At 43.6% G+C, this 27,394-nt stretch overlaps 1 protein-coding gene and 1 pseudogene across 1 annotated transcript in view; one reads left to right on the forward strand and one right to left on the reverse strand.

The window, feature by feature from the left end:
• The window catches only part of SPG11 (SPG11 vesicle trafficking associated, spatacsin), an 82,333-nt gene that overhangs the window by 25,734 nt on the left and 29,205 nt on the right, over positions 1-27,394 (reverse strand). Inside the window, exons 12-26 of the mRNA XM_062205817.1 lie at positions 26,833-26,904; positions 26,392-26,519; positions 25,660-25,835; positions 22,057-22,270; positions 19,995-20,198; positions 18,800-18,906; positions 15,996-16,141; positions 12,639-12,800; positions 10,692-10,758; positions 7,968-8,133; positions 6,155-6,360; positions 5,831-5,939; positions 2,186-2,345; positions 1,582-1,854; positions 782-982 (exon numbers count right to left, since the gene is read on the reverse strand). Of these exons, the coding sequence (XP_062061801.1) occupies positions 782-982; positions 1,582-1,854; positions 2,186-2,345; positions 5,831-5,939; positions 6,155-6,360; positions 7,968-8,133; positions 10,692-10,758; positions 12,639-12,800; positions 15,996-16,141; positions 18,800-18,906; positions 19,995-20,198; positions 22,057-22,270; positions 25,660-25,835; positions 26,392-26,519; positions 26,833-26,904 (2,391 nt within the window). The remainder of the gene's footprint in view (positions 1-781; positions 983-1,581; positions 1,855-2,185; positions 2,346-5,830; positions 5,940-6,154; positions 6,361-7,967; positions 8,134-10,691; positions 10,759-12,638; positions 12,801-15,995; positions 16,142-18,799; positions 18,907-19,994; positions 20,199-22,056; positions 22,271-25,659; positions 25,836-26,391; positions 26,520-26,832; positions 26,905-27,394) is intronic.
• LOC133769723 (DNA-directed RNA polymerases I, II, and III subunit RPABC4-like) lies at positions 23,276-23,480 on the forward strand (annotated as a pseudogene).

The following is a 27,394-nucleotide window of genomic DNA, read 5'->3' on the forward strand; positions in this document are numbered from 1 at the left end:
TGTGAATATTCACTGGGACCAGTAGGCACACAGCTTATGATTGTATACAAATCCCTTGCCAGCACATGAAAGCAAACTGGAATTTGTATATATACACATTGTGTATGTATCCATGCACAATCATCAAATTACCTGTATATTTGTGGAATGCTAATTTAAATGATTAAATTATGAACCTTGTGTATTTCTTGGGTGGGTGAGATTAAACTTTTGCGCATTATGATGCTGCTGAACGTGTAGCTTGCAGTGCCCTGCACTTTTCTCCCAAGGCCACTGAAGTTACATGTTTCTGCCTAATATATTTGCTACTGGTGATGAAGACAGATACTGTCACTTGTAGAGCCCTATTTTTGTATAATGGTAGAAGTTTTGAATTTTATGGGGTATTTTGTCAAGTACTGAAATAAAAATGACTTCACCATTTTCAAAAAAAAAAAAGAGTTTGGAATCAGAAAGTATGGATCTGAACAATACATATATCACTTGTTAAAGTACTTTGAGATTTTGGGTACGTTACTCAAGTTCTATGAGCACTCGTTTATTAGTCTGTAATATATCACTTTAAATATCCTAATTATCTTTGGTCAAGATTATTGAGAGAACTCAGATAATCTATACAAAGCACTTTGCTAAACAAATGACAATTCTATTACTACTTTCCTTATCTGTTGTTAGCTAAAAAAAATTAAACATCCTGGAATAGGAATAAGAAAAAGCCAAGGGGTATATGCTGAATCAGCCCTTTTTAGCTCTGGGGTTAAAATAAAGTGATTATCACTACCTTAAAGAAAAGTCGAAAACCTCTGGTGAGAGTTTTGCTCTTCTGCCTTGTTAATAATGTTCTCCAGATGACCGACAGGTCCTCAAGGTCCCAGGTGTGGTCCTCTATCGAGTCCTGAATGTGTGCCATTGCTTCAGCTCCCACACTGTGCTCCACAGAAGTGATGATCCAAACGCAGAGACAAGGAACAGCGCTGGCATCCTGCCATTGGATAAGAAATTTTCAAAGTCAAACAACAACTGGGCCAGGATTACCTGATAAACGCACAAATGAAAGGATTATTTCCCGTTTAGGACAAGTCGCCCACTTATGGAGTTAAAATGGCTTGAAAGCCTTCCAACATGAAACAGCCTCTACTGAACCACAGAGGGACTAGAGGAAATTGGCCTGCAGTTTGGCAGGCTAGAGACAACGCAGCAGGAAGGGGGAACATATGTGCAAGTCGGCAAAGTCCCACGGGCAGGAGAACAGATTTCCTTCCTCTGTTCTGCAAAGGGACTGCTGGGCACATCCCCTTCGTGTTAAGAGGTGGTGGTGGTCCGTCCACCAAGCACCCATCTCTGAGACCACCAAGCAGGAACCAAGGTTCTGACCATCTGCGTTCACCAAATCGCAAAGCACAGGAAGTACACGAAATGGCTCACAGCCGAGGCAGCAGGAGCAGTCGCAGTGCCCTTAGACACACATGCGGGATCCTCACTCTCATCGTCACCCCACTTCTGGTTATCAGTCTCCCCGGTCCCTCACCACTTTCTCTACTGCTCTTTCGGTCCTTAATTTTGGCTTCTCATGATTTGCACCTGGAGACATGAAGCCAGGATACTGAGGATAGGGGCCTGTTGTCTCACTGCCTCAGCCAGGAGCCAGCACCAGGAGCTGGGTTCCTCCGAGCACTGGAGCAGAATGTCAAAGAAATCAGTCCCATGTTCTCTGTTCTTCTGGAATTCCTGGGGGAACTTGTTGCAGACTTGATCCCCTTCCATTCTGGAGTTGGACACTGGGGGCAAGTTCTCAAAAGCTAGTCTTAGGTGGTCTTGAAGGACTGGGTTGAAGTACTGGAGAAGAGGTTTCACCTAGGAAATATAATCAGGTAATTCAAGTCGACACCCAACTTTCAATTTCAGCTACAGTTGAAAAGTTAAAGCATAGGCAAAACTATTCTTTCTCACCCTGAACCATGTCGAAGGTGACCACATGATTTTACGAAGTTATTTGTTGCTTTTTAGTGGATTTCCATATCCAATCTAGAGTCCTACTTTTCAGCTCTTCAGTCCTACTGACTAGTGTTTTGTCTAATGCCAATCCACTGACATCTCAGTAAAAAATGTCATATCAAACAAAACCTATGTCTCCATGACACTTCATTCTGAGGGGTGTTCCGGTTTCCAACAGTCGGTGCCTTACCTCCTCTGGCTGGTAGTTATAGAGTTGGCTGTGAATAAGGAACTGCAGCCAGTCGTCCGCTCTGGCACACTCTTTCAGATAAGATGTGCTTAGTTTCATATTGTGGAGCCTGCAGAACTGCACCACTAATGCCCACTGGCTGCTGGATTCACTGGATAACCTATAATTAGAATTACATTGGGGGTGGTAGAGAAAGAAACTTACTAAAACATAGCTTTATACCTTGATTTGAACATTACACAATGTACACAAGTATTGAAGCATTACACGGTATTCCATAACTACTCTTAGGTACAATTTTTATGTATCATTTTTCCATTTAAAAAAAAAAGATTCAATTATTTATTTGAAAGGCAGAGCTACAGAGAGAGGGGGAGAAACAGCCAGAGATCTTCCATCCACTGCTTCAATCCCCACATGGCTGCAACAGCAGAGGTGAGTCCATGCTGAAGCCAGGAGCCCAAATTTCCCTATCTCCCATGTGGGTGGCAGGGACCAAAGCAGTTGGGCCATCTATCGCTGCTTTCCCAGGCACATTAGCAGGGAGTTGGATCAGCCAGAATTCAAACTGGCACTCATATGGGATGCCACCACCGCAGCCAGTGGCTTAATCCTCTATGCCACAATGCTGACCCCTAAATATTTTTTAAATAAAATAAAACAAAGCTTTAGTTTTAAACTAGAAAATTAGTAAAAATTAGGCTGGTGCCGTGGCTCAATAGGCTAATCCTCTGCCTGTGACGCTGGCACACCGGGTTCTAGTCCCGGTCGGGGCACCGGATTCTGTTCCGGTTGCCCCTCTTCCAGGCCAGCTCTCTGCTGTGGCCCGGGAAAGCAGTGGAGGATGGCTCAAGTCCTTGGGCCCTGCACCCCATGGGAGACCAGGAGAAGCACCTGGCTCCTGGTTTCGGATCAGCGCGGTGCGCCGGCCGCAGCGTGCCAGCCGCAGCAGCCATTGGAGGGTGACCCAATGGAAAAGGAAGACCTTTCTCTCTGTCTCTCTCTCTGTCCACTCTGTCAAAAAAAAAGAAAGAAAGAAAATTAGTAAAAATTAAAAAAAATTTGGGGCCAGCATTGTGGCACACTGAGTAAAACATTGAGCACCCACTATGGGCGCCAGTTCGTGTCACAGCTGCTCTATTCTAACCCAGCTTGCTGCTAATGCACCTGGGAAAGGAGCTGAGGATGGACCAAGTACTTGGGCTCCTGCCACCCATCTGGGACCCAGATGAAGCTCCTGTCTCTGGCCTGGCCCAGCCCCGGCCATTGTGGCCATTTGGGTAAGAAACCAGCAGAGGGAAGATATAGCTCCTTCTCTAACTCTGCTTTTCAAATAAATCAATAAATAAATCTTTAAAAAAATTAAATTTATGTACAGTATATTCCCTAAGAAGTCTTTCAACAAATAGCAAATATGTCCTAGACGGCCTTGAAAAACAGGGGACTCCTCAGGAAGATCTCTTTCTTAGCATTGTGGCAGAACTCTTTCCTTCCCCAAATCAGCAACCAAGTATCTATGTCATCCATGCACTATTCATGGGAAAACTAAGAATGGCACTGAAGTTTTTGAGCACCTAATTCTCTTGCATTTTAGAGTCCTCTGAGCTTTGCCAGGCACCTGGGCTGTCTCCCTAAGAGCAAAGTACAAGTTCCTGCAGCAAGCAGGGTACTAGGGAGACTGGTCAGTGAGAGGAGGGACCAAACAGCAGTGAATTCGCTGGGTCAGCCCCAGAGGGACAGCATAGAGAAAAGATGGCTTTTTGTTGATAGTCACCTTGGCTGACATTGAATAGGAAGAAAAAATTAAGGACACTGGACTCAAATTTGTGAGATATCCCAAATCTTCTGAAACCACAACAACCTGCAACACTTCACAGACTTCTCTGAGCAGCAGGCAGCAGAGGAAACACAGCTCCATTGGTAAATACATCTTGGCTTCCTTCCTTTTTTGAAGGGTAGAGTTACACACACACATATAAAGAGAGAGAGAGAGAGAGAGAGAGAGAGAGACAGAGATCTTCCATCCACTGCTTCATTCCCCAAATGGCTGGGGCTAGGCTGGGCTGAAGCCAGGAGCTTCTTCCAGGTCTCCTATGTGGAAGCAGGGGCCCAAGCACCTGCACCATCATCCTCTTTCCCAGGCACATAGCAGAGAGCTGGATTAGAAATGGAGCAGGCGGGGCCAGCGCTGTGGCACAGTGGTTTAACGCCCTGGCCTGAAGCACCGGCATCCCATATAGGCACTGGTGTGAGACCCGGCTGCTCCACTTCTGATCCAGCTCTCTGCTATGGCCTGGGAAAGCAGTAGAAGATGACCCAAGTCCTTGGGCCCCTGCACCCACGTGGGAGACCCGGAGGAAGCGAACTAGTGGATAGAAGAGCACTTGCTTGCATGCACATGCTCTTTTTCCTTTTTTAAGGACTTACTTATTTGAAAGGCAAAGTTACAGAGAGGTCTTCCATCTGCTAGTTCACTCCCCAAATGGCTACAATGGCCAGAGCTGGGCCAATCCGAAGCCAGGAGCTTCTTGTGGGACTCCCATGTGGTTACAGGGATCCAAGGACTAGAGCCATCTTTTACTGCTTTCCAAGGCACATTATCAAGAAGCTGGATCAGAAATGGAACAGCTGGGCCTTGAACCAGCACCCCTATGGGATGCTGGCACTCCAGGTGGCAGCTTTACTCACTATGCCACAGCAGCAGCCTCTCTCTTCCTTTTTGTCACTTTGCCTTTCTAATGAGTCTTTTTTTTTTTTTTTTTTTTTGACAGGCAGAGTGGATAGTGAGAGAGAGAGAGATAGAGAGAAAGGTCTTCCTTTTTGCCATTGGTTCACCCTCCAATGGCCGCTGCGGCCGGCGCATCGCGCTGATCCGAAGCCAGGAGCCAGGTGCTTCTCCTGGTCTCCCATACGGGTGCAGGGCCCAAGCACTTGGGCCATCCTCCACTGCCTTCCCGGGCCATAGCAGAGAGCTGGCCTGGAAGAGGGGCAACCGGGACAGAATCCGGTGCCCCAACCGGGACTAGAACCCGGTATGCTGGCGCCGCAAGGAGCCTGTTAAGCCACGGCGCTGGCCTCTAATGAGTCTTTTTAAAAAATTACTCTCTTCCATGAATGGCCTTGAATTTGATTTGTTTGAAAAAAAAAAAGATAAATTTGGAGGAGCTGAGGATTACAGGACAGTGGTTTAAGCCACTGTCTGCAACACTGGCTGCCCATGTGAGCACAGCTTCCGATCTTACTGCTCTACTTTCAGTCCAGCTTCCTGCTAGTGCATCTGGGAAAGCAGCAGAAAACAGCCCAAGTTCTTGGGCCCCTGCTACCCACATGGGCGACTGAGATGAAGCGCCAGGCTCCTGGCTTTGGCCTGGCCCAGTCTCAGCTATTATGGTCATTTGAAGAGTGAACCAGTAGGTGGAAGATCTCTTCTGTCTCTTCCTCTCAGTCACTTTGCCTTTCAAATAATTAAGTAAATCTTTAAGAAAATCATTGTCTGCATACTAAGTGTATACCACGTGCTGGAAAAGTAAGAGGATACGGCCTAAGGGGATTTCGGTGATAACATCAAAGGTTTTGGAAGAAAGACTAAGTCAAACTGGTACAACGAGCCTGCCAGCAAACAGGCTGGGCCTGCAATTTACAAACCTTTTCACTTCCTGTTGCTGAATGCTGTGCCATGTACCTTCCTCTAACAGGACAAGTAATTCTTCTGTGGTTGCCTTTTCACCATCAGCCAGCTTAGATAGTTTTTCACCTATAAGAAATATAAACAACATGGTCAAGAGAAAAAGACCTGGGCATTTCTGTTTGAATAGTGTGGCTCAGATCATTTCAGAGGCCAATTAAGAGTGAGATAGAGAACATACATTCTGCAGGAAAAGGATGAAACAGGAAGATAACGGTTTCTTTCCCATGCACTCACAATCTCTTCTCCAAACAAACAAGTCACATGATGAAAAGCTGCTGTACCTAGAGACTCTCTGACAAAGCTGTACGGGGCTTCTTCTTTTCTACACTTGTAGTTCAAAATGACATTGGCCACTTTCATATCAACTCGAAGCCTGAGGCTGTCAAGGCCAAGCAATTCTAAGAAACACACGCAGGCAGCTCCTATTGAAGGTATGTGGAAGGAGGAGAGACCCAAAACATAGGCTTCATTGCCTACTTGCTGGATCCTGAAGAAGAAAAGAATCAAAATCACATCAGCACATGAAAATGTTTCTCCTCCAGAACACACAAGTGTTCTGCACACAAGAGTGTGCACACACTGCCACACATGGGATAGCCGCCTTCCTCCCCTTCCCTTTTTATGCCTGCTGCACACATCCATTTAACCCTGGCAGCTTTTATTAAGATTTTATTTACTTATTTGAGATGCAGAACTACAGAGACAGAGGTCTTTCCTCCACTGGTTTATTCCCCAAACAGCTGCAGCAATGCAGGCGGGGCCAGGCCGAAGCCAGGAGCTTCTTCCAGGTCATCTGCTGCTTTCCCAGGCCATAGCAGAGAGCTGGATGGGAAGAGGGGCAGCCAGGACTTGATCTGGCACCCATCTCGGATGCTGGTGCTGTAGGCAGGGGCTTAGCCCACTATGCCACAGTGCCAGCCTCTGGTAGCTTTCTAGTTATCTTCTGGCTCCACAGTCTCTCTCCTGAGATCGACCTTCTCCTCAAACACCTACGCATTATCCACGTTATTCTTGCTTCCAACTTCATCCAGAAGACTTCCCAAAGATTGTCAACTTGTGGTCTCATCAACTGTGAGTATATACACGAACTACCAAGAAAATAACATCATGCAAAGTTTCACATCATAAAGCTTATTTTAAAGAGCTCATATATGCCTTTGGTAGGCATATAGCTCTGAAAAGCGATACGAAATTATAAACATGATACTCTGGATGAGAACAGTAGATTCAGGGACTTTCATCTTTCACTGTCACCAATCTCAACTACTTGACTATTTTACCGTAAAAATGCATTGCTTGGTTATTTATAAAACAAGTGAAAAAATAAATCTATATTTAGCATTGTATCAAACACTCCTCCCATTCTGTGCTTTATAAAATGAATTATAAAGGAAAGCTCTTAAATACAGAATTCCTATCTCATTATGGAATGTCTTCTTTAGAATAATTGCTAACAACTCATATAATTAAAAAACGTATTATCTTTGAAAATATATTACCTCTTTTCCTATTAACAGAAATCAAACACACTAAGTGCCAAAACTTTAGGACCCACAGAATGAAGCACAAATGAAAAAAAAAAAAAAAAACAAAAAAAACTATCCAGGGGCCGGTGCTGTGGCGTAGTGGGTTAGGTGTCCACCTGTGGAGCCAGCATTCCATATGGGCTCCAGTTCATGTCCCGGCTGCTCTTCTTCAGATTCAGCTCCCTGCCATGGACTAGGAAAGCAGTTGAAGATGGCCCAAGTCCTGGGGCCCCTGCACCAGCACGGGAGACCCAGAAGCAGCTCCTGGCTTCGGGTAGGCCCTGCTCCCGCGGTTGTGGCCATTTTGGGAATGAATCAGCAGATGGAAGCTCGCTCACTCTCTCTCTCTCTCTCTCTCTCTCTCTCTCTGGGCCTCTGTCTGTAACTCAACCTCTCAAATAAATAAATACAATCTTTTAAAATAAAAAAGTACCACTATCTAAATATACTCACTGTTACACTATCGTATGTTTCCAGTACTTTTTTTCCAGTACTTTTTAAAACCTATGTGTAAAATGCAGAGATGTACTTTTTTTCAAAGAACACAAATTATGTTTTAAATACTCACAGCTGTTTGGGAGTCTTGCTCTTGATTAATTCCTGGACTAGAAAAGTACCAAATGCAAATGATGGCCGTCCATGATACAAGTAATACGCGAAATTCAGACGTTCCACTATGGCATACTTATTAACCAGGTCAGGGCTAGAGAAATGTGGGAGACGACCTGACGCATCTGGGGAGAAAGTGAAGCGACATCACTCCTCTGCATCTCGCATGATCAACCTCAGATCTGCAATCATCATTTTGTTGCCGCTGTGTACCACTTTGAACCCACCACAAGGGTAACTTAAAACAGTCTAAGTGCCCTTAGAGGCAGCCTTCATTTAATACAAAGATGTTTACCTGAAAAGTTGTATAAAAACTCTTAAGCTTTCCCTCCATTGAACTTATTTATTTATTTGAAAAGCAGAGTTACAAAGACAAAGAGGCAGAGACAGATTTTCCATTAGCTGGTTCACTTCCCAAATGGCCACAATAGCCAGGGCTGGGCTAGACTGAGGCTCTCCCATGTAGATGGCAGAGGCCCAAGCCCTTGGCCATCTTCTGCTGCTTTCCCAGGCCCATTAACAGGGAGATGGATCGTAAGTGGAGCAGCCAGGACTTGAACTGGCACCCTTGTGGTATGCTGGCATTTCAGGCGATGGCTTAACCCTTTAAGCCACAATGCTGGCTCCTATTGAATTTATTTGTAATTTGTTTTCTTGTTTTCTTCTTAGAGACTGTCTTAGGACCTCGAATAGCAGTGCAGAGTGGCTGTCTCTAACACTTAAGTGCTGTGAATGAGTCTAGTCTCCTCTCCTTGCTGGACTTCTGTGCGCTCCCAAGTAAAACAAGCAAACTGGGCTAGATGGTCTCTGAGGGCAGTGCCATCCAGGCCAAATCAAGTCCTGGCTCTGCCCCGTACTGCACTGTCACCAGCTCACATGCTTATGAATCTGCGCTGCTCTACAGTTTGATGTTAAAGCAATCTCCCTCCTGTGAGGGTTGTGTCACTTAGCCCATTAAGTACCAAGTTTTCAATTCAGCAAATAGTTCATGATATACTTAGAGTTACCTTGGTGGTATATTTACTGTTCAAGTTAAGTTTTTAAGACTGTTCCTTGTATAGGACAATGGGACATACTGGGTCAGTTATACTGTGGCAGAGGCCAGGGAGGGTCTGGCTGCCAGTGGAACAAAGTTCAGTGACTGCTGGGGGTGCAGACCCTCTGTTTGGGACTTCATATCTGGACATCACTGCATCTGTTGCTGCATGTGCCAATTATGACTGCAGGGAGAATTCCTGCTATCTGTAATCTCCCAAAAACAGACTGAGGAGCACTTTCTGGGTACAGGAGAAAGCAGATCCGGGAGTGACTCCTTAGGCAATGTGTTTGCAGGTTTTAGGGCAAGTGTAGGAGACCCTGAGCTACTCCAGTTGTATGTATAAAACTAATGAAAACTTGGGAAGCTGTTCCAAGTGAGTCAGTTGACATCACTGTTTCCAATGATGGGAAGCAGCTCAGTTTGGCAAGTCTGGTATCTCAGATAACAGGGCTTTGAGATCAGAAAAGAGTATGTTTGATTCTTAGTCTTGACACCATCAGCTGTGTGATCCTGTGCAATTTACTTTTTTAAAACTGTACATTTTTACTACAGACACAATTCCCCATCACCCTTATCAAACTTCCTTTTCATGGGTCTCAGAAATCTATGACAGAATTTAGACCAAGTTTTTCCATTAAAAGTCTTGATTTTAGAGGCTAGCACTGTGGCAGAGCGGGTAAAGCTGCCGCCTGTAGTGCCGGCATCTCATATGGGCGCCAGTTGGAGTCCCAGCTGCTCCACTTCTGATCCAGCTCTCTGCTATGGCCTGGGAAAACAGTAGAGGATGGCCCAAGTTCTTGGGTCCCTGCACCCGTGTGGGAGACCCAGAGGAGGCTCCTGGCTCCTGGCTTCGGATCAGCGCAGCTCCAGCCATTGTAGCCAACTGGGGAGTGAACCAGTGGATGGATGACCTCTGTCTCTGCCTCTCTATAACTCTTTCAAATAAATAAATCTTAAAAAAAAAAATCATTTTCATGAATGTCAATCGATGTATGGGGTAGAGTCTATGTGAAAATTACTACACTAACATTAGGGTAATATAGGCAGAGGCATCACAGGTAACATATTAAAGACTAACTCTAAATAAAAAGGTAGAAGAAAAAAAGAAAAAACAGTTTAAGAATGGCACAAAAATCACAAACTTTTACGTCTATGGAAGGCAGTGGTATGTGAGCATCTGGCTCTTACTATCAAAGCTTTTTAAATGCCTTGTCTCCATTCATTTTCACAGTAACATGTGTGGTGGGCACTGTTAACCTTGTTTTATAAGGAACCAAAGATAGGTTAAATCACTTGCCCAAGGTCATACAGCTAGGTAGGGTCAGAATTTGTTGAACATTAACACCTATGTTCTTAACCTTTATGTTACTACATTGGAAAGAGATTTTTTTGGAAAGGGAAACATAATATCAAAAGATAGGTACATATCACATTTTCTATAAGTACAGCACAAATGCCCTAATATACTGACTTAACTCATGGTATGCTTTCAGTTCAGTCTTCTGCAAAGAGTTCTGTTTTGGAATACACCTTTGTTTTTAAAATAGACAGCAATGAAAATACAGGATTAGCTTTAAGTATATTAATTTCTATGGCCACACAGCTAAAATGTTTCTAAAGCTAGAGGTGCCCATGGTAACTTACCTCCTACGGCTAGAGTGTTAGCAGGTTGCCAGCCAAACAATCTGCTAGGATCAAAGGGTGATAATGACTGAAAGGAAGGAAAAGGCAAACAGAGGTTAAAGGCCAAACAAATAAACAAAATTATGTGCAAGGAAGGCAGAGGTAGCCTGCCTTTCTCCAAGGAATTTAAAACCTTACCACTCTGCACATAAATTCTTTGAACACAGTTAGAAACAAAAAAGAAACGAGACACCTTCTTATTTTGATAAAAATAATGTTCCTTTCAAAGAATCATGAAATGTCTGCAAAGTCTTGTATCTTTCAGTAGAAATAGCACCAATTATAATGTAAAAAGGACTTTAGAAATATTTTCGGAATCAAAAGGCAAAGGACTAAAAAGCTAAAAACTATTACCATGTAAACATGACAAAATGAGTTAAGGGCAGGAGAGTCAAAGGCCACTAGACCAGGGGTTCAAAGAAGGTGACAACAACCAATCACCACCAAAGAAAAAGAGTGGACTGAAATCAGACAGCTTTGGCAGCAGGGAGTATCAGCCTTTGGAATCTGTCCAGGCCAAAGGTTTCACAGAGTCTATAAAGAGATGGTGAAAGGGATACAGGAAAAACAAAAACAAACAAACAAACAAAACAACTATTAAGTTAGGATTTGGATGGCTTAGCAAAGCGTAGCTTTAAAATTAAAAATGTTGTGGTGTAGTAAGGAAAGAATAATTTTACTTTAACAACAGTACTAAAAAATTACATCAGTCAATTTGAAAACAGAACAAAAACCAACTTGAAACCACTTATGTTTCAAGTTGATTCAAATCAATTATGGTAGTTAAACTGCTTATATGTAGACCATCCATAGTTTTTAACAGTGCTACTAAAATACTGATCTGCAACGAATTAAGATGCCTGTGTTGGAATATAAATTCATCATTTGCTTCCTTCTATACAGAGGTCTTGCCACAGAAAAGCCTGCTGAATTAACAGTGTCCTTGGTGACGCAACACAACTATATTCTGAGGCAAAATTCTATCTCGGTACAGACCAGTGACAAGCAGCCATCACGGCCTGGCACCTTCTGCTGACCACAATTTTGAGTACTGCCACTCTGTACCCTAAGAACTGGGATTTTGCACCTTTATGGAATTAGAGTTCACACTGAAAGTACTATCAGAATAGGTATAGGTATACCCAGGGGGCAGAAGGAGGAAACGCCTCCTGAAACAAGGAATGAGCAGCAGGTGCTCTTACCTCAAGACCCCTGAGTAGGTGTTTAGGATTCCATGAATCCCACTGAAATAAAAGCAAAATACGTGCATACACATAATTTTTCTGGGTTAAGAGTCCCAAGCTCTCTCACATACTTTGAAAGGTTAAGAAGCACCAATTTAAACAAATATATCTAATATACTGAGAAGAGGCAGTTACAAGTTATCAGTAGTAAAATGGAGACTTTTGATGAAAGCAGCAGCCAGGCATACTGATCAACTACCTATTTGTTCTCTGCTCTATTTCCATGCTTTGCTTGCTCTGCTCTGTACTGCAGGGAGCTGCATTTTCAATTCTGTTGCTGTTTGGTCGCAAGGACCCTGTGGGTGATTAACGGCGGGAAGAGGAGAGAAGCCAAGATATTTCCCTCCTCCAGGATGCTAGCCTCACCCTCTTGTGTTCCCAGTTCCCCCTGGGCAGCCTGGTTCTGAGTTTAGCTCCCAGAGATGGCTGCAGTTCCTGGATTCTGATAACACCACTTCCCTGCATTGTACTTGCATCCAGGATGTCAACGGCTTCTTTACATGCTAATTTCTGGGTAGTCTCACCACCATGTTTGATTTCTCCATTACACCAACATGCCATGTGATTCCCAAAGCTAAATGCCCTCCATTCAGAAGACCTATAGTGATTTCTGTTTTCCTTGATGAACACTTCCTGATACATATACTGACCTCCCAAATACTACCTGAATTAGGTGGTAGAGTGTAATATCAGGTGGCAGGACACTCAGAGCAGTGCATTGTGGGAAGAGAGCAGCTTTGAGCCTGGGGTAAGCAGGTAATGCCATCTTCAGTAACTGAGGATCCACTTTCTTCAAACAGCTCTCAGTATCTTCATTCTGAATAACCTAAGTAAAAACAAAGATAACAGGTTACAGAATAGTTTCCTCCCCCTCAAACGTGTACTTCTTTTTCACAAGAATGCTGTGAAACAGATTAGCTTGAGAAAGTTTGCTGTAGTAAAAACAGCATTGGACAGTAGTCTTAAGTTAGTAAGTTTTAGTACTGGTCCTAAGATAAGCTAAATTGGAGCAGGTGCCATGACTCAGTGGTTAAAGCCCCAGCATCCCATATGGGTATCAGTTTGAGTCTCAGCTGCTCTACTTCCAATCCAGCTGCCTGTTAATGCACCTGGGAAGACATCAGATGATGGCCCAAATGCCCGGGCTCCCACACCCACATTGGAGACCTGGAAGAAGCTCCTGGCTCCAGATCAGCCCAGCTCCAGCTGCTGCAGCCATTTGAGGAGTAAACCAGTGGATAGAAGATTGCCCACTACCACCATAGCTCTTTCAAATCAATAAGTCTTAAAAAAATAAAAAGATAAAAAATAAATTAAACTAGCATCATGGAGAAGGTTAAGCCTCCATCTGCAGTGCTGGCCAACCATATGGGCACAGTTCGAATCCTGCCTGCTCCACTTCTGATCCAGCTCCCTTCTAACACGCATGGGATAGCAGTGGAAGATGGCCTAAGTGCTTGGGCCCCTACACCCACATGGGAGACCTGGATGAAGCTCCTGGCTGTTGCAGCTATTTGGGGAGTAAACCAGGGGATGGAAGACCTCTCTGTCTCTCCCTCTTTTTATAATTCTTTCAAATAAATAAATCTTAAAAAAAAAGGCTAGCATCATCAGTATGAAACCTTCAAAGATTACATGTTTTAACATAATTCTTAAATTCCCTCAACGATGTACAATATATATTGTTGGGGCTGGCGCTGTGGCGCAGTGGGTTAACATCCTGGCCTGAAGTGCCAGCATCCCATATGGGCGCCGGTTCGAGACCCGGCTGCTCCACTTCCAATCCAGCTCTCTCCTATGGCATGGGAAAGCAGAAGATGGCCCAAATCTTTGGGCCTCGGCACCCATGAGGGAGACCCGGAAGAAGCTCCTGGTTCCGGATCAGCACAGCTCCGGCCATTGTGGCCAATAGGGGAGTTGAACCAGCAGATGGAAAACTCTCTCTCTCTCCCTCTCTCTCTCTCTGCCTCTCCTCTCTATGTGTAACTCTGACTTTCAAATAAAATAAATAAATCTTTAAAAAAACAGAGAAACAAAAAAAAACCAATATATATTGTCAATAACCAAATGATGGAGGCCAGCATTGTAGCTCAGCAGGTTAAGCTGCTACCTGCAAAACCAGCATTCCATATGGATACAGGTTCAAGTCCCAGCTTCTCCTCTCTGATCCAGCTCCCTTCTAATAAATGTGGAAAAAGCAGAGAAGACGGCCCAAGTATTTGGGCCTCTGTCACCCAAATGGTAAACCCAGAACAAGCTCCTGGCCCAGTCCCAGCCCTTGTGGCCATTTGGGAAGTGAACCAGGGGACAGAAGATCTTTCTCTGTCTCTTCTATGCTTCACATAAACAAATCAATCTTTTAAAAGGCAAAAAATTTGTACAATCTGAGGAGAAACCAGAGCGGAATAAATCTTTTTTTTTTTTTTTTTAAAAACAACAACTGAAAAACAAAAGCAAAAAATGGAAAATTCCTACAGGTTCTTCAAAAGTTTATATTAGGGCTGGCGCTGCGGCTCACTTGGCTAATCCTCCGCCTGCAGCACCGGCACCCTGGGTTCTAGTCCTGGTTGGGGCCCCAGAATCTGTCCCGGTTGCTCCTCTTCCAGTCCAGCTCTCCGCTGTGGCCAGGGAAGGCAGTGGAGGATGGCCCAAGTGCTTGGGCCCTGCACCTGCATGGGAGACCAGGAGGAAGCACCTGGCTCCTGGCTTTGGAATGGCGCAGCGTGCTGGCCGTACTGGCCATTTGGGGGGTGAACCAATGGAAGGAAGACCTTTCTCTCTCTCTCTCTCTCTCTCTCACTGTCTAACTCTGCCTGTCAAAAAAAAAAGTTTATATTAGGTAGCTAAAGATTATGGATTCTTTTTTCCATTAACCTAAGAAAATGAAGAGTAGAAAATAACTTTCAAGCACAAAATCTAAAATCAGACCCTGAAACAAATCTGGAGTGTTAGTAAATAAACAACAGAGTAAAAAGAATCTCTACAATGTATTAGCTCTTTCAACTTAGTATATGATATACAATTTAAAATTTATCTTTATTTTCTTTACTGAAACACTTGAAAGCAGTTGTATGTACATATTATTATTTTAGTTATTTATTTGAAAGGCAGAGGTGCAAAGCTGGTATTGTGATGCAGTGGGTTAAGCTGCTGCCTGCAATGCCAGCATCCCATATGTATAATTGGGCCCCCGCACCTACGTGGGAGAGCTGAACTGAGTTCCAAGCTCCTGACTTCACCCTGGCCCAGTCCTGGCCATTGTGGCCATTTGGGGAGTGAACCAGCAGATGGAAATGTCTCTGCCTCTGTCTCTCTGTAACTATGCCTTTCAAATAAATAAATCTTAAAAAGAAAAAAAAGGTAAGGGTGGATGTTGTGGTACAAAGGTTAAGCTGCCACTTGCATGCCCACATGCCGTATCTGAAAAGCTGGTTCCAGACCCAGCTACTCTGCTTCCAAACCAGCTTCCTGCTAATGCATCCAGGGAGGCAGAGGATGATGGCTCAAGTACTTAGACCCCTGCCACCCATGTGGGAGACCCACATCAAGTTCTGGAGTTCTGGCTTTGGCCTGGCCCAGTACTGGCTGTTGTTCACTTGGGGAGTGAACCAATAGATGGAAGATCTCTGTCTTGGTCTCTGTTGCTCTGCCTCTCAAGTAGATGAAAATAAGTAAAAAATACATGTTTAAAGAAGAGAGAAAGACATCTGCTGGTTCACTCCATAAATGCCAAATGCTTGGAACAGCTAGATATTCCACATGGGGGGAAGGAACTCAACTACTTGAGCCATTACCTGCTGCCTCCCAGGGTGTGCATTAGCAAAGAGCTGGAATCAGGAGTGGAGCTAGGGCTTGAACCTAGGCACTCCAACCTGAGATGCCAGTGTCTTAACTGCACTCAATGCCTACCTTGAAAGATGTTATATTTTACTACCAACTGAGATCTATACAACCCATAGATATTTCTGACAAATTTAAAATCAGTTCTATTTCCCACTAAAGGTAAAAATGTTGTCCATACCTGGCTGATACCCCCTGGAGCATACATGGTGGTAGCAAGGGCCAGGAGGGTGTGTCCTTCCAGTAGCATACTGCTCACACTGGCCTGGTTCGTGGGAATCAAAATCTGAGCATTTGCAAGGCTAGCCTGGAAGATCAGCTTAGGGTCTGGAAAATAAAACAGTATGTTTTTCTTTGTAACAGCAATGAACACTAAATTAAGAACTGCATAATCTGAGAAAGAAAAGTAATTTTAATTTCATGTACAGTCAGGACTTTCTAAGTTTAAAAGCAATGGGGAAACATCACAAAAGGAAAAATACAGAAGATTTGTCTACATAAAAATGAAACATTTATTCAAAGAAAAGGTTAAAAAATAAACTAAGAAAAACTACAACAAGTGACAAAGTCCATGACAAACACACCAATCAAAAATATTGATTCTAATGGTAAAATGGACAAACATAAGTAACTAGTTTACAAAGAAGGAAATATAATTGCTTTACATAAAAATTTGTAATTTATTAGCAATGAAGAAATGCAAATGAAATAATCAGATGCCACATATCACTTATCAAATCAACGAGAATTTAAAATAATTATCACCAAGCATTAATGCTGGTCAAGCTGAGTAGAAACTAAGACTTACAGATAAAATGGTACAACCCCCTTAGAAGGCAATCTAAGCTGGCGCCGCGGCTCAATAGGCTAATCTTCCGCCTGCAGCGCTGGCACACTGGGTTCTAGTCCCGGTCGGAGTGCCGGATTCTGTCCCGGTTGCCCCTCTTCCAGGCCAGCTCTCTGCTATGGCCCAGGAGTGCAGTGGAGGATGGCCTAAGTCCTTGGGCCCTGCACCCGCATGGGAGACCAGGAGAAGCACCTGGCTCCTGGCTTCGGATCAGCGCGATGCGCTGGCCACAGTGCGCCAGCCACGGCGGCCATTGGAGGGTGAACCAACGGCAAAAAGGAAGACCTTTCTCTCTGTCTCTCTATCCACTCTGCCTGTCCCCCCCCCCCAAAAAAAAAGGCAATCTAGTCTCACAGCAAGAATATTCTAAACATGTACAGTATTTGACACAGAAATTTTTTATCTAGGGGCCAGTGTTGTGGCATAGTGGGTTAAGCCACCACCTGCAAGGCTATGTTCAGTATTTTCCTATTATAAATAGTCTTGAATATAATTTAACATAAAATTTTTGTGCTTGTTTCAAGTTATATCCTTAATACAGATTTCTCAAGGTAAAATTTTTAAAGTTTTATTCATTTGAATGGCAAAGATATGGCAGTGGGATGGAGACAGAGAAGGAGGAGGGGACAGAGGGAGTGAGTCAGTCTTCCATCTACTTGGTTCACTCCCCAAATGGCCGAAACAGCCAGAAGCTTCATCTGAGTCTCCCATGTCAGTGGCAGGGGGCCAAGCACTTGGGCCATCTGCTTCTACTTTTACCAGGCCATTAGCAGGGAGCTGGATTGGAAGTAGAGCAGCCAGGACTTGAGCTGGTGTCTTAGGCGGCAGCTTAACCTGCTATACCACAACAGTAGCCCCTCAAATTTTTCTTTAAAAAAAAAAAAAAGTTACAGAAAGGCAGAGATAGAGGCAGAGGTACAGAGAGAGAGAGAGAGGAGAGAGAAAGTCTTCAATACACTGGTTCACTCCCAAAATAACTGCAACAGCTAGGGCTAGGCCAGACCAAAGCCAGGAAGCAGGAGCTGCATCAGGACTCCCACAGGGTGCAGGGACACAGGCACTTAGGCCATCCTCCGCTGCTTTCCCAGGTCTATTAGCTGGGAGCTGGATCAGAGTGGAGCAGCCAGGATATAAGCTGGCATCTATATGGGATGCTGGTAAGCAGGCAGCAGCTTAACCTATGTCACAATGCCAGCCCCCAATATTTTCCTTAACAATGAACATTTATACTTGATAATCAGCACCCAGAAACAAAAACTGAAAACCACATTTTTTTTTAAATTATTTTTTTTAATTTCATAAATGTGGATTTACAAAGTGTAACTTTTGTATTGTTGTGGCTTCCCCCCCCAACCTCACTCCCTCCTGTGGCCCTCCCCTCTCCCTCTCCCTCTCCCTCTCCCATCCTGCCCTTTATCGAGTTTCATTTTCAATTACCTTCATATACTGAAGATCAACTTAGTATATACTAAGCAAGGATTTCAACAGGCTGCACTCACACAAACGCACAAGGTATAGGGTATTGTTTGACTAGTAGTGGAAAACCACATTATGAAACAGTTTTTCTTTTGGGGAGAACTGGGCACTGAAGAACAGTGAAGACTGGCTGTTTACATTCCTTGCCCGTCTCCATTCCCCCAGCACTGGGATAACACCTCCTAAGTCCTCAGGGTAACAGGGCTTTTCTGTCTGGTTAGAACTAAGGCAAGGTTCTACACATCAGCAGTGGTACTGAAGAGGACAAACAGTCCCACAAACGTTGTGATTTCTTTTCACACTATATGGGGACCTGGAGGACAATCCATTTCTTCATGGAAAAAGGGTGCCAATCTACCAGAGAGCAGGAATTCGGCCTGTGATACGCTGGGAGGATGAGTGAGACCCAAAGACAGGGTACACAAGGCTGAGCTGAGGGAAAGGGACACAACCACCCAAGCTGTCTCATCCAAGTCTACCTCTTCTTGGTGGGCAAGAGGCTACATTTCAGTCTTTTGCTTCTTATGCAAAGTGTCAGCCTCAAGTTACAGTCAGGTATTTGACTACAGCCAAATGATTCATTTAAAGAGTACACACATTCAATACCATTCATAGACTTGTCATTTATTCAAAGTTTCTGTGTTAATACAGTACACTCATACCTGTTAAATTGCTGGAAACTTTCCGACACTGAACTAGAAATTCAAACCAAGGGTGGGCTTCATGTAATTCTCTTTTTTCCAAAAAAGGGCAATTTTCAGGACTAAGTCTGTATACAAAACAAACAAAAACCTTGTTTAATTAATACAAGATAAGAAAGTTACATTCATGTTTGCTCAGGTGGTAACTAGTATTGAAAAAAGGGTCTTGTAATAAAAAAGAAGTATAATATAAATATGCCGACTCTTGTATTTCACATATTCCTTTCGATCTGGAAATGAAGAACATTTTAGAGACATCACATGCTAACCACCATAGACAAGTGTTACCAATCCTGTATCTACCTTGTACCTTAGGAGACTTTATATTTCACTGGCTTTTACAACAAAAGATTTTTGGCATTTCCAAACTTAGGAGTTTTTAAAAAACATTTATACAACTACAAAGAGGCAAGTACTGAGGAGTTAAGGCTCAGAATAGGCACTTTGAAAATAAGGCTCTGAAAATTGTTCTCTTGCCAGCAGCTATGGAGAATTAATTCTGTGTGTAAGCTTCAATGATACACACCAGAAATACATTCTCTGTTCAGACTTACAGTCTTTCCTACACAAAATAAAAATGTTCTCTACTAGTGCACAAATGTTGGCGCTGGATCCGACATGAATAGAATTAAATCCAGCTCTCCCACTGACTAGCTATGTGCTTTAAGGATCTCTCTCAAAGCTTAATTAGCTTCCTTCTCTGTGCACAGAGACGGCAGTGACCACCCCAGTTTTTGTGGAGAGCAAATGAGATAAATGTACATGAAGTACTTTGCCTATACCAAGCACATCATAAGCACCCATGTGTCACAAGCTACTTGCACTGACTGCTGTTAATCCTGATGCTACAGCAATTAACATTGGTCATAGATAATATTCTGAAGGCTGATCTTACAGATTATATATAGAGTACTTCTTTGATTTTATTCTAATCTCAAGTTATTTAAAAGGTCAGAAGTTACAGAATTAATATTACCAAAAGCACTTAAGTATTTAATTGAATGTGGCATTGAATCCAAAGATGTACCAAGTGTTGGGGTGGGAGAAACTACCTCAAAAACATCAGCATTCTCCAGGTGAAAGTTTAGTATTTCTCTAAACATAAGCAAAGAAGAAACATAAACACCTGCTGAAGAGATCAGTTCTCAGTACTCACCTGTAATAGTCAAGATAGACGTAAAGAAGATGCTGCAGACCATGTTCCAAACAATACAGAATGAAATGAGAGTGGAAATCCCAACCTTCTTTACTCATGTAGTTGTGAACAGGGAGGGTAACTTGTATCACACCCCCAATACGGCTCAGTCTTAGGAGGAAGAGTTCAAAGTCTTCCACTTCAGATGTAAGAAAAATCCCATTCCTATTGGGCAAATTTCAAGGATGACAAATTTAAATGTTGCTAGGTTCAGAGTAAATCAAATAACTTAACACTGTTCAAGTCTTAATTACTTGAGAAATAATCATCCAGGGCTGGTGTTGTTGCATAACTGGTTAAGCCACTGTTTATGATGCTGGTATCACAAATGCGCACTGGTTCGAGTCCCAGCTGCTCTACTTCCAATCCAGCTCCCTGCTAAGGCACCTGGGAAAGCAGTGTAAGATGGCCCAAGTGCCTGGGCCCCTTCCACACATGCTGGAGACCCAGATAGTGTTCCAGACCCTTGGCTTCAGCAGTTCTGGCCATTGTGACCATCTAGGAAGTAAACCAGCAGATGGAAGATCTCCTAGGGGCCAGAGTTGTGACGTAGCAGGTAAAGCTGCCACTCCATAAGGGCATGGGTTGGAGACCCAGATGCTCCACTTCTGATTCAACTCCCTGCTAATGTGCCTGGGGAAGCAGTGGAAGGTGGCCCAAGTGCTTGGGTCCCTGTACTCACATGGGAGATCCTGAAGAATCTCCCAACTCCTTGTGGCCATTTGGGGAGTAAACCAACAAGTGGAAGATCTGTCTGTCTCTTACTCTTTCTGTGTAACTCTGACTTTCAAATAAGTCAGTAAATTTTTTTTTTTTTTTTTTTTTTTTTTTTTTGCCAGGCAGAGTTAGAGAGAGAGAGAGAGAGACAGAGAGAGAGTTATAGACAGAGACAGAGACAGAAAGGTCTTCCTTCCGTTGGTTCACTCCCCTAACGACCGCTACAGCAGGCGCTGCGCCTATCCTAAGCCAGGAGCCAGGTGCTTCTCCTGGTCTCCCATGCGGGTGCAGGGCCCAAGCACTTGGGCCATCCTCTGCTGCCTTCCCAGGCCACAGCAGAGAGCTGGACTGGAAGAGGAGCAACCGGGACTAGAACCCGGGGTGCTGCCGTTGCAGGTGGAGGATTAGCCAAGTGAGCCATGGTGCCGACTAGTAAATCTTTTTTAAAAAGATCTGTCTCAAATAAATAAATAAAATTTATTTTATTTGAATGAGTTATAGAGAGAGAGGCAGAGCCAGTGATCTTCTATCCACTGGTTCACTCCCTAGATGGTTCCAACAGCCAGCACTGGGCCAGGATGAAGCCAGGAGCCAGGACTCTCTTTCAGATGTCCAACGTGGGTAGTGGGGCTCAAGTATCTGTTCCATCTTCCACTGCTTTTCCCCAGACCATTAGCAGTAAGCTGGATCAGAAGTGGAACAGTCGGGACTTGAATACGTGCCCATATGCTGTGCCAGCATTGCAGGTAATAGCTTTATCTGCTACTCCACAGCACTGGCCCCAATAAACCTTAAAAAAAAAAAAAAAAAAAAGTCACATCTATTCACTACCACATGAGGTTAACTGTTTAAGATTTCAAAACGTCAGTATAAAATTTAGGGGCTGGGGTCGGCGCTGTAGCACAGCAGGTTAACACCCTGGCATGAAGCATTGGCATCCCACATGGGTGCCGTTATGAGACTCCACTTCCCATCCAGCTCTCTGCTATGGCCTGGGAAAGCAGTAGAAGATGGCCCAAGTCCTTGGGCCCCTGCACCCACGTGGGAGACCCAGAAGATGCTCCTGGCTCCTAGCTTCGGACTGGCACAGCTTCGGCCGTTGTGGCCAACTGGGGAGTGAACCATCGCATGGAAGCCCCCTCTCTCTCTCTGACTCTCCTCTTTGTGTAACTCTGACTTTCAAATAAATAAATAAATCTTTAAAAAATAAAAAAATAAGATTTAGGGGCCGAGATTTATGACATTTCACACCATTATTTTTTATTGTTATTTTTCCCCCTGGAGAGTAGTTCAACAATTATAATACCTGCCCAGTGTATCTAAAATTCTATTTCTCATGTAACTGTTGCAGCAAGTATCCTGATCAATGACATCAATAGTCAGGGAGGGCCATTTATTCTGGTGATGTGGAACATAACTATCCTGAGTCTGAAATTCTCCAATCCACGAGACGATGCTTAACCAATCATGGCGAGCCGTGAGGTATCTCCAGAGGGCTTTAGGAGAATATAATTTGTATTCTACAGGAAGAAGAAAACACATTTTAAAACAGCAATGAAGTTATAAATACTGACATGTAACTTCATACTGAATTAACTACTGAGTAAACATTTTGGACATACTTATAAAAATATATCAATTACTCAGGTCCTTTGTTTCTTTTACTATTTTCCTCTTTTGTACTGCTGGTTTTACAATACTACAGCCAGGGGACGAGCTAACTGTTTGTCATTACTGGGGCAGGGCGAGTGCAGGGCAGTGTTATGGTACACCAAGTTAAGCCACAGCCTGCAACACCAGCATCTGATATCAAGTCCCTGCTGCTCCACTTCTGATCCAGCTCCCTGCTAATGCACCTGGGAAAGCAGCAAATGACAGCCTAACTACTTGAGCCTCTGCAGCCCAGGTGGGAGACGTGGATAGAGTTCCAGAATGCTGGTTTCAGCATGACCTAGCCCTGGCCATTGCAGCTATCTGGGGAGTGAACCAGCAGATGGATTATCTTTTTCTTTCCCTTCCTCTCCATCACACTTTCAAATAAATAAAATACATCTTAAAAAAAAAAAAAAGGGAACAAAATGAAACTTGGGGGTAGGATGGTGTGGTGCAGTGGCTTTAGCTGCTGCTTAGGATGCCTGCATCCCATACTGGAGTGCCTGGGGTAAAGTCCTGCATCTCTCTGTGGCTCTGCCTTTCAAGTGGATGAAAACAAACATTTTTTGGTGGAAAGAAAAGGAGGGACAAGTGTGTTAAGCTGCCGCTTGGGATACCAGCAACCCATATTAGTGCCTGGGATCTGCTTCTAATTCAGGTTCTTGCTAACACATTCTGGGAGGTGGTAGATGATACTTGGGCTCCTGGCTACTGACTTTGGCCTGGCCCAGCCCCAGCTGTTGCAGACATTTAGGGAGTGAACCAGAAGACGGAAGATTTCTTTATCTCTCCCTTTTTGTGTCACTCTGGCATTCAAATAAATTAATTTAAAAAACGAAAAATAGTTCCTGTGTAGCCTGGACAACCTAATAATGGACACCCATAAAGACATTCAGCTCCCAAAGCAGCAGCCAATATGTATTTGTGGAAAATGAAATAAAGCCCAGGGATCCAATCAGATGCAGAGAATCTGGGTACAGAATAATGTACAAGACATGAAGACTGGGAGCTTTTGATTCTCAGGGAAACACGCAAATTCAAAGGAACATCTTCATTTGTACTTGGATTTGTTGTTAATGTTTCCCATTGTTGTATAGAATTTGGTTTAATATACTTATCTTTTTGAACTATGTGATTTCATTTTTAAAACCGTATTATATTTATCTTTGAATATAAAGAAGCTGTTCAATTACATGACTTAAAATTTTATTGTTTTTGTAATCTGACACACAATGAAGGTTAAAATTAATCTTTACTTAAAAATAAAATTTTATTTGAAAGACAGCGTTGCACAGAGAGGTACAGAGAGAGGTCTTTCATCCATTGGTTCACCCCCCAGATGGCCACAACGGCTGGAGCTGCGCTAATCCAAAGCCAGGAGCTTCTGCTGGGTCTCCCACGTGGGTGCAAGGGACCAAGGATTTGGGCCATCTTCTACTGCTTTCCCAGGCCACAGCAGAGAGCTGGATCAGAAGAGGAGCAGTCAGGACTAGAACCGGCGCCCATATGGGATGCCAGCGCTTCAGGCCAGGGCATTAACCCATTGCACCACAGTGCCAGCCCCTAAAATTTCTTTTCTTTTTTTTTTTTTTTTTTTTGCCAGGCAGAGTTAGACAGTGAGAGAGACAGAGAGAGAGAGTTATAGACAGTGAGAGACACAGAGTGAAAGGTCTTCCTTCCGTTGGTTCACTCCCCTAATGGCCACTGCGCCAATCTGAAGCCAGGAGCCGGGTACTTCCTCCGGGTCTCCCATGCGGGTGCAGGGAACCAAGCACTTGGGCCATCCTCCACTGCCCACCCGGGCCACAGCAGAGAGGAGCAACCAGGACTGGTACCCAGCACCCCAACCGGGACTAGAACCCAGGGTGCCGGCACTGCAGGCAGAAGATTAGCCAAGTGAGCCATGGCACCGGCTCAAATTACTTTCTTAAACTATACTTTCTTAAACTCTACTGTGGCTCAGTATGTTAAGCCTACACCTTTGGAGCCAGCATCCCATATGGGCGCTGGTTCGAGTCCTAGCTGCACCACTTCTGACCCAGCTCCACTGCTAATCCACCTGGGGAAGCAGTGGAAGATGGCCCAAGTGCTTGGACCCCCGCACCCATATGGGAGACCTAGAAGATGATCCTGACTCCTGGATTCAGACTGGCCCAGCTCAGGTCATTGTGGCCATTTGGGGAGTGAACCAGAGGATGGAAGACCTCTCTCTCTGTCCTTCTCTCTATATAACTCTGCCTTTCAAATAAATAAATCTTAAAAAACAAAAAATAAACAAAACTTGGGTCTAGGCTGTGGCTCCTTTAAACTATCTTCCTGCTAATGCAAATCCCGGGAGGTAGCAGGTGGTAATTCAAGTGGTTGAGCCCCACCTACATGGGAGACCTCGCTTGAATTCCTGGCTCCTGGATTCCCAGGTACATTTAGCAGGAAGCTGGAATTGGGAGTGGAACCAGGACTGAAACTCAGGCACTCCAATATGAGGCGTGGGTATCCCAATGCTTAATGCCCACTCCTTTCCTTTAATAGAAAAACTTGAGGTCTAACAGTAAACATGAATCTGATTCTCTGAACTACCACTGTTTACTGCTGTAGGCATAGATCCACAATGTATACAAGAAGAAACATCAGGAACAGGAGAAAAATAAAGAATGCCACTTTGAAGCTTGGATGAAAACTCAGTCTTGAAATCTCAATTTACTGAACTGTGGCTTTTTTCTTTCACTATTACATTATAAATTCCTCATAAAATCTTTGTGCGGCCAGTGTTGTGGTGTAATGGACTATGCTGCCACCTGTAGCTTTGGCATCCTACATGGGTGCTGGTTCTAGACCCAGGCGCTTCACTTCCAATCAGCTCCTTGCTAATGCACCTGGGAAAGCAGCAGAAGATGGCCCAAGTGTTTGGGCCCGTGCATCCACATGGGAGACTTACACGAAGCTCCTGTTTCCTGCCTTTGGCCTGGCCCAGCTCTAGCCATTGCGGCCATTTGGGGAGTGAGCCAAGGGATGAAAAACCTCTCTCTCTCCCACTCTCTCTCTGTAACCCTACCTTTCAAATAAGTAAAAAAAGAATCTTGAAAAAAGATTCCTCATAAAATCTTTAAGATAAGTGAGGTCTTAATGGGATGATTTATATTTTAAACTATTTTTCCTCCAAAAAGAACTGTAAAATGCAGACAACAAAACATTCAAATACCAACACCTAAATGAACCCTCATTCAGCATGCTCATGTTTCAGTTATCTTATACTTGCCTTCTGGACTTATCCTAGGAAGAAGAATGGATTCTTGTGTCAGCTGATCCCACCACTGTGCCCAACTTAGTGCAATTCTATGGTCCTGTTTGTTAAATTCATCTATATGATCATATTTCAGGAAGGAGTCCAAAACAGATTTGTGCTTGAAAAAATCATGTTCCTTGATCCAATACCTAAGAAACAGTGACATTAAAAAAAAAAAGTTTATATCTGCTCAAGAACTTCTACTCTTTGGGTGAATACATAATTCTGATTACGCAAAAGCTGAAATGACAGGAAATCCCTAAATCCTTTCTATACCACACAAGCTTTGCCTTCATGGAGAAGGCAGGCTCAGTTACACATGAGAAACGTGCCCACATTTAATATACCCAAATCAAACCCCATCTATGATACTCTGCCAACAGTATCTAAAGGGTGTTAATGAGACTATCTGGGGGGGCTGGCACTGCGGCACAGTGGGTTAAAGCCCTGGCCTGAAGTGCCGGCATCCCATATGGGCATTGGTTCTAGTCCCACTTCCGATCCAGCTCTCTGCTATGGCCTGGGAAAGTAGTGGAAGATGGCCCAAGTCCTTGGGCTCCTGCACCCGGATGGGAGACTTGGCTCCTGGCTCTGGCCATTGTGGCCATCTGGAGAGTGAACCAGTGATGGAAGACCTCTCTACCTCTCTAACTCTGTCTTTCAAATAAATTAACTTAAAAAAAAAGAGAGAGAGAGAGAGACTACCTGGGGAAGGAGTGGATCTGTGTATTTTCTGGGGAATGTCCCGAGTAAGACTTTTCAACTTGATGCATGAAGTCTACAGTTCTTTTTTCTTTATCAGAAAAATAATTTTTTTCTTTTAAAATCTCAACCTTGAATAAAAAGTAATCCAGTCAGTGACCTCATAAAAATCAAGCACATTTCCAAAACAGATGTCATGAGATTAAACGCCATTTATGAATTGTATTTTGTATTTTTCAGTTAATATTCACAAAAAATTTACTTTGCCACAAATACAAAAAAACCATTTAAAAAGGAGTTGTCACACTTTTATGTATTCATTAGATTTAGTTGAATATTAAAATAGATTTGTATTTTGAAGTTCTTCATCAAAGGTGTTTTTTCCCATGTTTTTCACCGAAGCTTTCTAGAAAATGTAAACTATGCAGCATCTCCTTTACCTACCAGAAAGTCCCGTACATTTTTATCAGTTGTACAGAAGCATATCTTGAGCAACTGATCTTTTACATCAAAGCCCTATAACAAACACAGGAAAACAAATGTATGTTAGATACAGAAGTACTCTATTATAGGCATATATCCTGTTAGAATTCCACAGCCTTTCTGCTCTAATAAATATGCATCTTTCAACATCACATGTTTACTATCTCTAAAGTCCTTGAGCATTTTGCCAGAGCAAAGGCAGCCCCCAGAACAATTTATATTAACATGAGGCTACCACACGACCAAAACAATAGCATTCTGCTAAAATGATTCATTTGAAAACAATGGTCAACATTAATAGTAATCCCTTAACATGGTTTTAGTCCTCTCCTCTTCCAGAACTTACCGTGTGCAAGATCCCAACCACGAATGAGGGCCAAGTTTTAGCTTATTTCAGGAGAGTCCTACTTCTATGACTTTTTTTTTTTTTTTTAATTTGACGGATAGAAAGTGAGAGAGAGACAGAGAGAAAGATCTTCCTTCCGTTGGTTCAACCCTCAAATGGCTGCAATGGCTGGAACTA

Source organism: Lepus europaeus, chromosome 11, assembly GCF_033115175.1.
Source record: "Lepus europaeus isolate LE1 chromosome 11, mLepTim1.pri, whole genome shotgun sequence".
Taxonomy (NCBI): domain Eukaryota; kingdom Metazoa; phylum Chordata; class Mammalia; order Lagomorpha; family Leporidae; genus Lepus; species Lepus europaeus.